Source organism: Monodon monoceros, unplaced genomic scaffold, assembly GCF_005190385.1.
Source record: "Monodon monoceros isolate NGI ecotype Baffin Bay Population unplaced genomic scaffold, NGI_Narwhal_1 Super_Scaffold_18, whole genome shotgun sequence".
Taxonomy (NCBI): Eukaryota; Metazoa; Chordata; class Mammalia; order Artiodactyla; family Monodontidae; genus Monodon; species Monodon monoceros.
In genome coordinates this window covers 168,452,517-168,464,727 of record NW_021703774.1, presented here as the reverse complement: position 1 = coordinate 168,464,727, position 12,211 = coordinate 168,452,517, and the positions used below count along the sequence as shown (strand labels likewise).

The window sequence follows — 12,211 nt, the reverse complement described above, 5'->3', positions numbered from 1 at the left end:
CTCTGGCTTCGCCTGGCCCGGCCCGCTCGGCCTCGGCTGCAGCGGCGGTGTCGCGCCAAGGTAGGAGGCCCGCGGCGCGAGGCCCGCGGCGCGCGCTCCCGTGGGTCAGGGGCTCGGGCGCGCGGGGCGGGCTGCGGCGGGAGAAGGCCGCGGGGCCGAGATTGCGGCGCGCGCGGAGGGCGGGAAGGCGGGCGCGCGTCAGGGGGCGGGCTGGAGCCGCCGTCCCGGCCCTGGAGGCGCTCAGGGCGTACGCGCCGCACCCTCCGGCGCTGCACTGCTCGGTCTCCTGGAGAGCGCACCCGGGGCCTCTGCGGACATCCTGCCAGCCGTCCTGCTCCAAATCCTGCCCGGGTTCCCGCGGGCTCGGGTAGGCGGCAGGAGGCGGGGGCCTGCCCGGGCGCAGCGGCCTGCAGACAAGCGCCTCTCCGCCCCGGGGGTCCCCTCTTTCCAGGCTGAGCTGCGGTAGGAGGCTTTTCCCAATTGTCACCACCAGCAGCGATAACTTGCTGCGGCTTCGTGTGGGCCAGGCACCGTCCCTGCCCTCCTCGCTTGGGATAGTGTTTCAGTGCAACATACGGAGTCGAAAGTAGCTCCGTTTTACCGATGAGGAAACTGAGGCCCAGAGCAGTCAATTGAACTGCCCAAGATGGCACAGCCTGTGCAGGGATTTGGGCCCTCCTTGGGTTACTCAAAGTAGGGCCTGAGACCCCACCCTCGTGCCAGTCTCTGGGGTTGCTGTTACGAGCAGGCTCCCTTGTGATCTTTTTGCCAACCCGAGAGGACAGCGCTCTGAGGCAATGTCTGCCCCCTTGGTGGCCAGTCTCCCCAGCTCCATCTGGGACCTTGACTTGTCTGGGGGATTGGGACACTGGGGGAGGGGGCCATGAAGGTTCTGTCAGTCTGTTTTCATCTGAGATTTCCTGTTTTCCTTAGCTAAGCTCACAGTAGGTGCTTAACAAACAAATCCTGTGGCCAGATCAGACCAGAGGCTAAGGCCAGGCTCCTCAGCCAGGAAAGACCTCAGGAGTTAGAACCCCTGGATCTTGGAGGTTTCCTTGACTTAGCTCCTCCTCTCTGGTCTTTCTCTCAAGCCCTGGGGATGGGGGTCAGCCCTCAGAGACTAGGTACCCCTCCCACCCAGGAGTCCCCTGTGGGGGACACTGCCTGGTTTTTACCTTGAACTCCTGCGAGGTGTTCAGGTGTTGGGTATGTGTTCGCTGGGGCCCTTATGGGAACTCAGTCTGTGGGTCACATCAAACATGGCCAAGACTTGCCCTGTGTGACCCCTGCCAAACCGTTTTTTTTTTTTTTAATTTAATTTCCTATATTACTACTTGTCTCCTAGCATTTATTCACTCACTCAACAGCTGTTCATGGCGCTTTGGGCCTTAGGCCCTGTGGAGACAGCAGTAAACAAGGACGACTTGGTCCCTGACCTTGGAGCAGACAGACAACGTACATGTAGAAGAAAACAGTGAACAGTTACTGGCAGGAACCACTTTGGCTGGGAGGTCAGAGTTCACAATCTCAGAAGGTGACATTTTTGGCCAGGGTCTGGAGTCAGCCATGAAAGGAAGGGAGAAGAGCATTCCAGGCAGAGAAAATGACAGATGCAAAGGCCCTGAGGTTGCAGCATGCTTGGTGTGTTTGAGAATCAAGAAGGCCAGCATGGCTGGAGTGGAATAGCTGGGGGAGAGGGGAGATGAGGTGGAGAGGTAGACCAGGGCTAGACTGAGCAGGCCTTGTTCACTGCGGCAGGACTTTGAATTTTATTTTGAGAGTGATAGTAGCCAGCGTGGGGGTTGAATAGAAGAGGGATGTGTGAGAATAGACTGGGCTGGGGGACAAGAGAGGAAGTAGGGAGACCCATGAGGAGCCATCTCAGCAGGCCAGGCAAGCAGTGGCAGTGGCTTATATAATATACATCAGAGACCTAGGGTGGCGCCTGGCATACAGTAAGCACTACATGATGGTAGCCATTGTGTGATTGTTTAAAACTTTGGAACCAGGCATACTTCTCACCTGTGGCTTCAGCTCTTCATGGCTGGATGACTTTGAGCAAACCATTTAACTTCACCCAGCCTCAGTGTTGTCATCTGTAAAGTGGGTAGAACAGTACCAGCATCATGGGACTGTCAAGAAGGTTAAAACAGATATGGTACAGATGCAGAAACTGGGGCACAGAGCCTGGCTCATGGTTGGCTCAATATTTTTATTATAATTTCTAGTCAGCAACTGGAGAATAAAGAAAGGATAAGTGGGTGAGAGCAGCTGGTATGTTTGAAACTCATGAGTGGCCTTTGAGGGACTTTTTGGCTAGGGCCTGCAGCTGGACCTGGTAAATGGCAGCTTTGCAGGGTGGTCAAAGGACTAAGCAGGACTGGGGAGGGAGCGAGCGCAAAGGGTGTGTCCTTTGTGTTTATTCGCCCAACCATGGCTGAGGGTCTACTGTGTACCAGGCAGGGTTCTAGATTGGGTAGGGCGCTGGCTGGGGAGAGGCACAGAAAAATTCAGTTCAGTTCACCAAGCACACTGGGTACTGGGAGGAGCCAATAATACCAGTGATGATAACACTAATAATAGACAACACGTATGCACTATGTAACCGTGGGTAATCATTAAGGCAATTCTAGCTGATACGATAGTGAAATCCTGAAATCTCAGTGGCTTAACACAACAGAAGTTTATTTCTCATTTGTGAAAAGTCCTGTTCGGTGGCTTTCTACATGGTGACCCATGGACCCAGACCCCTTCCAGCTTGTGGCTCTCGCATCCCCTAGGAACTCAGCGTTATTTCCCTCCAGCTGGGGGGAGGAGAGGAGTCCTTGTGGGAGGTTTTTATGGGCCAGGTCCGAAGTGGCACACCTTCTTCCTGTCTTAATTCTGCTGGTCAGAACTTGATCACATGGCCATATCTGACTGCAGTGGAGTCTGGGAAATGACTTCTAGCCATATTCCTAAGAAGAATCAGAAATGTTTTTTGGTGAACACAGAGCAGCTTCTGTCACACCATATCCAGGCACATAGCTAGCTAAGCATAGATCATCTTTTTTTAATCCTCCTAATAGAAGCAGGCACTGTTTTTATCCCATTTTACAGAAAAGGAAACTGAGGCTCAGAGAAGCAAAGTCATTGGCCATTGGCCCAGGGTCACACAGCTTGTGGGGAGGCACAGCCAGATTGGATTCCTGGCAGTCAGACGCTGAAGCTGTAACATCCAGATCTTTCCTATGAGGAATTCAATTGTTGTTCTGAGAATTGGATGGAAGCTGCAGACATTAGAAAATGCACATACACGCAGGGGTCAGATACGGTTTCTTGGGCTTTATAATAGAACCCAGAAGGACCAGAGGGGGAGAACTTCGTGGACAGAGCCAAGGGCTGGAATCACTCAGCGCAAAGGGTTCTGGCATCCTGCTCCCTTCCCCCATCCCCTAGGGCACTGACTGGGGAAGGGCACAGAATAATGCAGTTCAGTTCACCAAGCACATCTGGGGCCCCCTCTCTTCCAAGCTGGGCAAGCAGGTCTGGAGAGCCTGGCCTGCGGGTGTTTGTGGCTTCCCCCTGCTCTGGTTATGGGTGTGCAGCCTGTAGAGGGGATTTCTGGAGGCTGTCTGGAGGTGGGAAAATGGAGTCCCAGGGTTTTGTAGTGACAGCTTCCTGCCTCTGGCTGAGTTTAGTTTTGCCTAAATCTGGCCTTGGTTGCCGTGGCAATGTGGAGGCACTTATTTTTTTGGCCCAGTGTACCCTGTTCCCTGGTTTTCCATTTCCAGAGCAGATTCCCTAGTTGGGGGTGAGGGTTCCAGGCTCCGCTTGGACTGATGTACGTTTATGCAGCACCTGCTGCATTCCTGGGTCTGACTTAGACACGGTTGGTAGAGCGTTGAAGTGCAAATGCCCCGGTCTTGCCCTTGAGGCACTTATTGGGAGGCTGCCTGGCTTAAGTGGAAAGAACTTGGGGCTTCCCACTTCCCTGCAGCAGTGTGCCACTTTGAATAGGTAAGAGCCCCAACCTTTCTGTGACCCGGTTTTCTCATCTGGAAATGGGTTGAGGTGAGGATTTAATGGGATAACATGAATGTGCCTCCTATGGGACATGGCATTAGAGCAGAGGGTACCCTGAGGCCGTGGGCCACGAGGTAGCAGGAGCCCAGACACATGGTGCTAATGACAATGGGAAGAGCAGCCGCCATTTACTCGCTGCTCACCACGTGCCAGCTGTGGTGCAAACCCCTTACACTGTTCAACCCATTTAATCTTCACAGTGACTCTATGTGGTAGGTGCTATAAGTTTCATTTTAGAGATGAGGAAACTGAGGCTCAGAGAGGTAACTTGTCCAAGGTCATACTGCCAACAAGTGGCAGAGCTGGGGCTCCGATGCGACCCCATATCTGACCCTGATTTCAGAGCTGACAGCCTAACCACTACACCGCACAGCCTCCTTGCCTTAGAGAAGGAACAATGGCAGGCAGTGGGTGGACCTCTGAGCCCCAGGGTCCGGGGTACAGGGACTGTACATTTCAGATCTTCAGATGAATGAAATCAGTACGGATCACATGCTCACTCTGAGCCCGGTGCCCAGTTGTAAGCTCTCTATGCCCCCAGGTGACTCCATGGGATGGGTGCCAATAACTCGCATCTTATACGAAGACACTGGAGGCTCAGATTGGCAAAGTTGCTTTACCCTGGGGCACAGAGCTAGTGCGGGGGTGGGGCTGGGAGTTGGAGAAGGGGGATTCAGCTCCTTGTCTGGACTGGGCAATTCCACAGCCTGCACCTGATGTGGGAAAACGTCATCCCAGCACCCTATAAAGACATTCTTAGCAAACCCTGTGACCCCTTTTCTGGGTCAGTAAAGACAGTCTTGAAGACTGGCCTTTCCCGCCTCCAGTATGCTGACCCCACCCCCTGCGCTTGGAGAGGGTAGGTGTGTGTGCCTGTGTGTGTGTGTGTGTGTGTGTGTGTGTGTGTCCTTTCCGGAGAGGGTAGAGTGTGTGTGTGTGTGTGTGTGTGTGTGTGTGTAGTGGGGGGGGTCTTCACCTCCAGGTCCCTTCCCCCTTTCCCTTCCCCCTCCTCTCCATCCTTTCCCTCTTCTTTCCACTCCTTCCCTTTCTCCCCAACCTCCTCCCCTCTCTCCTCTCCTCCCCCTATTCGTCCTTCCTCCTCCTGTTCCCCGCTGCCCAGCTTCCCGCCCACCCTCTCCTTTCCCCTCCCCTCCCCCCTCAGCCCCGCCCACCTCCCTGATCACGTGGGGGCGCCGCCGGATTTAAGCCTAATCCGCCCAGCGCTCAGCCCAGCAGTCTGGCTGTAGGGCGGGCGGGCTGTGTTGGTCTCCAGGGCCCTGGCGCAGGGCCTGGAGAGGGGTGCCCACAGCCTCCACCCCATGAACTTGGGGCTGGAGGGGTCGTTGGAAGCCCAGCTGGCACTGGAGGCGGTTATCCAGGTGGGTCCTGGGGGCTGTGCCCACCCTGTCCAGGGCAGGGGAGTGTGGGCCTAGCAGGAGTGGGAGGCGTGGGCACATCTTAGGGGTCCAGGGGTGGGAGAGGTGTGGTGGCGGGGTGCGCAGGGACCCCAGCTTGCAGCTCCCGGCCAGACTGGTGGTAGAGGGGTGCTCAGGTCTCAACTCCGTGACTCCCTTATCCAGTGCCCCTCTAGTGAAGGGAAGTCCCTACTTCCAGATTTTAGGGTTGAGGTGACCTCTGCTGGAGCAGTGGGGTCATCACCCATCTAGGGCGGGAGCTGGATTGGAGCCCCCAACACTCTGTGCTACCCTGGGAGGTCTGTGAGTGGGCCGTGGGCTTTGGTTTGCTTCTCTGGCCCCCGAGGGGGCCTCCTTCCCGGGGCAGGGGGCACACAGAGTATCCTCCCATTGGGCTTTTTGCGATTCTAACTCCCAGGCTTCCTTCCATTTGGGGATTTCCCGAGGGTCTCCTGGGCACCCACATCTTTGTTTGGTGCGGCAGGACTTTGTTTCTCTCCCACCCACACCAGGGAGCCCAAGGTCCCAGGCTCCCCGCAGACCCTCCCTCTTTCCCTGCAGACACTGGAGAGCAGCATCCTGGGGTCGGGCCAGGAGAAGGGCCTGAACGTGCAGGACCCGGCCCAGGATTCCCAGCCCATCTGCCTGCCTGCCCGCATCAGGGAGATTGTCACCCGCAACTTCTCCCAGCCTGAGAGCCCAGGTACCACTCCCCTTCACAGACACTGCCTGCATCTCACCTCTTCTCACATCCCCCTCCTCAACAGTCATAATGACGATAATGAGTGCAGCTTCCATTTCTTGAATAATCACTGTGAGGCAGGCACAAGCCTGTGATGGAGGGTCCCATTTTACAGATGAGGAAGTGGAGGCTCAGAGGTGTAATTTTCCCAGACTTGTTCTCCATGTGATGCTGCTGGAAGGCAGGGCTGAGCATCCCCTCCTTGCTTGCAGGCAGCCTGCTGCAAAGACTTAAACCCCAAACACCACATTCTCTCCCAGGGAAGGTGTGAGCTGGATGAACCCAAGATTAGAGGGGGAGGGCAGCTCAGCTTAGCTCAGGGCTTTGTAGAAGTATAAGGAGTGGCAGTGTCCATTCCCCACCCGGGCAGGAAGGCTGATGGGCCCCTGCTCCCCCTGGAGGGCAACACCCACACCTCATATTTGGGTCGAGAGCGTCTGGGAAGGGCCCCCTCAGCTACAGCTCCTCGTGGGGACCTGGTCTATCTTCCTGCCTCCAGGGATGGGTAGGGCACCTGTAGGGGGAGGCGGTCCCTCAGGATGCAGGTGGAAGCTAATTGTGTGCCCGCTGTCCCTCTCCAGCCCTGCTGCCGGCCACCGAGATGGCATCCATGCTGTCACTGCAGGAGGAGAGCCAGCTTCTTCAGCAGGAGCTGTCCCGCGTGGAGGACCTGCTGGCCCAGAGCCGGGCTGAGCGCGATGAGCTGGCCATCAAGTACAACGCGGTCAGTGAGAGGGTGGGTGCTGCGGGGGGCTGAGAGCTGGGCTAGGGGCTCCCCTGCCACAGGGGTGGGGAGACAGCCAGGGCAGGCCCGCTTCCTGGGCAGAATGTGGGCCCTGGAGTCAGGCTGCCTCCATTCAGACTGTGGCTCTGCCCACTTGAGCGGCCTTGAGCAAATCACCCCACTCTGCGAGCCTGCTTTCCGTAGCGGGGACAGTAATGTGACATGGAGCTGTGAGGAATCAATGAGACGAGGGGATGAAGTGCCTGGAAACTGGGGTATTTCATTCCTGGCTGTCCCGAGCCCGCTTGGGGGGTGGGGCACGGAGAACAAGACCCCTAGAGGCCCCTGCCACCCCTTGAGTCTCTGGGCATCTTCCTGTGCCCCCGGTTACCTGGGCCTTGGGGTCCATCCAACAGGCTGGGGTAGGCACAGGCAGCCACAGACCTGCCCTGCTCCCCGTGGGGGTGAGGCCCAGCAAAGGAAGGAAGGAAGGAGAAGCCGGGCCTGCCTGCAAGTCCAGGCAGGATTCACGTCCCCCGGGACCTGTGCTGCAGGGCCTGGGCAGGAGTTCAGTGTGAGTGGAGTACAGGTGGTTCTTAGTGCATTTTCTCCTTTAGGCCTCCAGGCTCGTGGGAAATGACCCTGGGGAGTTGATGGTGGCTGAAAGTTGGTGAGAGAGTTGCATGAAGGAGGGAGTGTGTGTGCGGATGGGAGATGTGTGGGTGGTAATAACACTCATTATAGTAGCTGCTGGTTACTGAGTGCCTACTCTGTGCCAAGCATGAGCTGGGTGTTTTACATTTAATGCACCAAGGTCGGGACCATTATGATGCTCATTTAACAGAGGAGATAACCAAGGCTCAGAGAGGGAAAGCACCCTGCTTGAGGGTCACACAGCTGAGGGCTCTGTGTTACAGTTTTGTTTCCTGGGTATGGGAAGAGGCAACCGGCCTGGGAGTTCCAGGGGGCACCTGGCCCTGGGAAAGCTGGAAGGGCCTCAGACGTGACCCCTGATGTTACAAACGGAAGATTGAAGCTGGCCCAGGGTCCCCTGTGTGGGACTAGCAGAGCTAGGGATGGCTAGACCCCTGAGCCGGGCCTGTCCACACAGGGGCTTGTGTACCCATGATGGGAAGAGGGATCTGTGTTCCTCTGTGTCGTTGTGGGATGTGCCTGTGTCCTGACATCCGCCTGCCTGGACAAGCCCCTGACGTGTTGGGACTTGCAGAAGAGCAGGATGGTGGCCGGCACTGGGGACCGTGCAGAGCTAGTTTTCCCAAGGTTTGCAGGGGGCGTGGCAGGTGGGCTGGGCGGAGTCTGTATTGTTGGTGGTGGGCCCTGAGACAGCCCCGTCCTAGTTTAGGCTGGTCATCTTTTGGCCCCTGGCACAGTGTCAGGCCCCTGGGGGCTGCCTCTTTTACTTTTATTTATTTATTTTTGGCTGCCTCTTTTATTTTTATTTTTTATTATTATTATTATTTTTTGCGGTACGCGGGCCTCTCACTGTTGTGGCCTCTCCCGTTGCGGAGCACAGGCTCAGCGGCCATGGCTCACGGGCCCAGCCGCTCCGCGGCACGTGGGACTTCCCGGACCGGGGCACGAACCCGCGTCCCCTGCATCGGCAGGCGGCCTCGCAACCACTGCGCCACCAGGGAAGCCCTGGCTGCCTCTTTTAAATGCCAACTTCTGACTGACAGTGAGGCTAGCACTGCCCCTCAGGCTGGCATGGGGAGGGAAGAAGAGGTGGAGGTAGCGGGTCCCTTTTCTTCTAGGACACAGCTGTGGGGCTGGGCCGGTTGGGGGAGCTGCTTTAGTCTAGAAAGTTTCCTTGTGTGGCTGGAGAGGCCCCTGAATAGCATGTAGAGCAAGCCTGGCAGGAGACTGTCCTCTGTCTGAGATGTGGCTCCCTGGAGGCAGGGGCTGCATGACAGTGACCTTGAGGCCTTTCCTGGGGGTGGGTCCACAGGGAACCTCAGAGCCTGGAGATCACCTCACTAGAGATGGGGAAACAGGCCCAGGGAGGGGACATGACAGGCCCAAGGTCGGTGGTGGAGCTGGGCCGAGACCCCTGGTCCGGGGCTCTGTGCTCCTGCGGCACGGTCACTCCCTGCTGCCCACTTGTCCCCAGGCTGCAGGTGACAGGGCGCCCTTGTGGCTATAACTGCTGCACGTGTGCTGCCTTAGGGGGCCAGTCAGTGAGGTTGTTCCGACCCCTTAAACCCCACAGCATCCCTGGGAAAGGGGAGTGGAGGTGAGGTCAAGGTCTCCGTCCTATTGACTACATGTAGGGAAACTGAGGCAGGGGCTCCTAGTGGCTACCTCCCAGGTCAGAGGGAGAACCTCAGGGTCCCAGTGGAGGCCCCCGCTTCTTCCTGTCCCTGACGAGCAGGTGCTGGGCGAGGCAGCTGGGATGGGAAGGAGGGAGTCGGCTCCACAGGCCAGGCCCCCTGCCCCCCCACCCCCAGTGTCCGTGGCAACCTGGACCGGAATGTCGGGGACTGGGGCAGCGGTTGCTAGGGGAGACAGTAAACTTCTTTTATCCTTGGCTTGGTAGCAGCCTCCTTCCCTCTTGAATTACAAGTAAAATTGAAAGGCTGCTTGGTGAGCAGCAAAGTTTGTGGAAAGGGGTGGGGTGTGGCCAGGAGTGGCTTGGATCTGGCGGGGAGCGCTGGAGAAGCAGTGGAGCACCTGGCGGCTGCAGGAAGCCCTCTAAAGCCACGAAGCAGACAGCAGCTGGTTCACACAGATGTGCAAAATGCACACAACACAAGCCACAATCAGACCCTCCCCACACACCAACACAAACCCACCTCGGGGAGACACTCAGATTCACAGAAGCTGCCCGGACACCGCACAATCCCACCCACACACACAGTCACACACGTGGTGTATCCGGCACACGCACATCGCAGACAACACAGCATCGTCTCACAGCTCCTGGACACCTACAGCCAGACAAAGGTACACACGAGTGCACAGACGCGTGCAGAGCCCAGCTTCGCTCCCCAGGTCCGCCCACTTGTGACTGTGCACACAGTCATACAGACACATGGACACACGGGTGCACATGAAGACGACCCATCGCCCGCAGCACAACGTAGACCCTGGACTGCAGCCGCCACCTCACCCGGTCCCTGTGAAGGCCCAGACCCAGAGACACACAGGGTCCCACATGGAGACAGATGACAAGACGCACCCCGCCCCCCCCCAAGGAAGCGCCCGCATCCATGCACAACACGCTCACAGCATCTCGGTGCCACCGTCACCACACGCAGATGCGGTTGCTCTGCCCATCACCTGACTTAGGTGGACTTCGCGCAGATACTGGCCACGGGCCTGCAGCACACCCTCCAGGTGGAGACCCCCTGCACATTGCCTTCTCCTCCACCCTCAGACCAGATCCCCACCCACATAAACTGAAGCCTCCAAGCAGCCTCCGTGGGCACAGTCACCCTGCCCAGCACTGTCCCCGGGGGTGGGCGTGGTTTGGCCGAATATCGGCTTCCCTGTGCACCGAGGCCGAACAGAAATACGGAGACAGGGATTTTGGAGGAAGAGAGAGATGGCTTTATTTTTCTGCCGGGCCGAAGGCAAGACACAGCAGGCTAGCGCCTCAAGAACTGTGCCCCCCACCTTGGGAATCAGGGAAGATTTTATATGTGGGGCTCGCAGTCCGGGGTATGTGATAAGGATCAGAGTAGTGAAGGTCTTGCATTCTTCCTTTCCTTTGCATTATTTCAAAATAGTCATAGCTGGCGTCAGGTTGCCCAGTAATTGCGGTCCGGCGGTCTGGTAATGGTGTCCGTTTGCCTCGTTCGTTTGCCTCTGGTTTATCAGCCGGCGACCTTGTTTCTGAAATGCAAAAACTATAGGGGGTGATTTGTTATCGAATGTAAGTGCTGGGACAAAGTAAGGTTAGGGATTGAGAGGCAGGGGATGTAACTCGAAGAGCTAGGCGTGATAGGTGCTGAACGTAAATTACATAGTGTCAGGGAGTGAGGTTAGCTTTGTAAAGTTACTACAAATTAGTGACAGTTAAAGTAAAACGAGGAGTGATTAACTCTTTCAGGCCAGGTTATGTTTCTTCTCTAGCCTGTTCACTGTTCCCTTTGTTCTCCTTGTTCTCAGGGGAGGGAAAACTTCATTTCTATATTTGCTGCAACAGGGGTGGGGCCGGAGATGCCTCTCAGCTTGGTGGCTCACTGGGTCTCTCCTGCCATACCGCTTAACACAGGCCTGGAGGGCTGACCTGGCCTGGCCCCGCTACTAGCGTGGGTGAGAGTAGCTGCCCTTGCCATGGGCTTCCCTGGGACCCAGTGTGGGTGGGCGTGTGAATACCCTGCCCGGGCTTTTGCAGGCCAGGCACTGGGCTGGGCTTTCGTGCTGTTGGTTCTCCCTGGGCACTGTCGCTCCTCTGTTGGTCTTGCTTGTCCTCAGCGGCCTCCTCCCTCCTCCCTTCCAAACAGCTGGAGGAGGCTGAGGGGCCCCCTGGGACCAGCGGGTACCTAAGGGTGTTAGGGGGTTCCAGGCTAGCGAGGCAGTCAGAGCCGGCAGGCATCCTGCCTCTGCCCCCAGGGTCTGATGATGAAGGGGCTGCAAGCTGCCTGTGGGTAGGGGAAGGGCGGCGACCGACCGCAGAGGCTTCCCATGAGTCGAGGGAGAGGAGGGAGCCCAAGGCTAGGTTGGGCTGAGAGGGCGTTAATAAACCACACCTTATATTAGAACCCATGTGCGCACCTCTTACAAACCTGAGTGCTGTGTATGTGGGGAGTGGGGGCGGGGTGAGTTCATCTGTGTCACCTTCGGGCTGTTTTAGGTGGCCTCTGTGTGTTATGTGCGTGCATGTCTCTAAGCTCAGATATGCATACGTGTATTGATGCCTGTGAATGTATTCACGTGTGCTCATGCTGTTAATTCATTAACATTGCTACTGCCAGTGTTCTAAAATACAATGGGGAACAAAATCCAGGCTTTTCTGAGCTCACTTAGGGTGGGGGTGGGGAGACAGGGGCATGAATCCAATAACTATCCACCACAGGGGGTTGGGTGTCTTGGAGGAGAGGCTCACGGTGTACCCAGGGCCTTTAAGGTTTATCCCAGGTGCATCTTTGTGCTTTGCATGCACACGTTTGTGGCCCACCTGCATGTGTCCATGCACACCCAGTCTGTGTATCCGCGCTTGCCCAGTCTGTGTGTCCATGCACGGCTGCATTACCCGTGCACACGTGCATTGCATCATGGTATTGCCCACATGTGCCTGCAAGG

The 12,211-nt window shown here is 56.9% G+C and overlaps 1 protein-coding gene across 7 annotated transcripts in view; it reads left to right on the top strand.

Moving 5' to 3' along the window:
- CROCC (ciliary rootlet coiled-coil, rootletin) overlaps positions 1 to 12,211 on the top strand; it is a 48,762-nt gene continuing 36,551 nt past the window's right edge. For 3 of the 7 annotated variants that reach the window (XR_003794443.1, XM_029228625.1, XM_029228623.1), the window contains exons 1-3: positions 5,262 to 5,444; positions 6,042 to 6,183; positions 6,804 to 6,958. Coding sequence is in view for 6 of the 7 variants with exons in the window: in XM_029228625.1 (XP_029084458.1) it covers positions 5,385 to 5,444; positions 6,042 to 6,183; positions 6,804 to 6,958 (357 nt within the window). In the remaining variant the exon portion in view is untranslated. Of the gene's footprint in view, positions 61 to 5,261; positions 5,445 to 6,041; positions 6,184 to 6,803; positions 6,959 to 12,211 lie in introns of those variants that run through there. The other 4 variants (XM_029228626.1, XM_029228624.1, XM_029228628.1 and 1 more) reach the window with 3 other exon arrangements.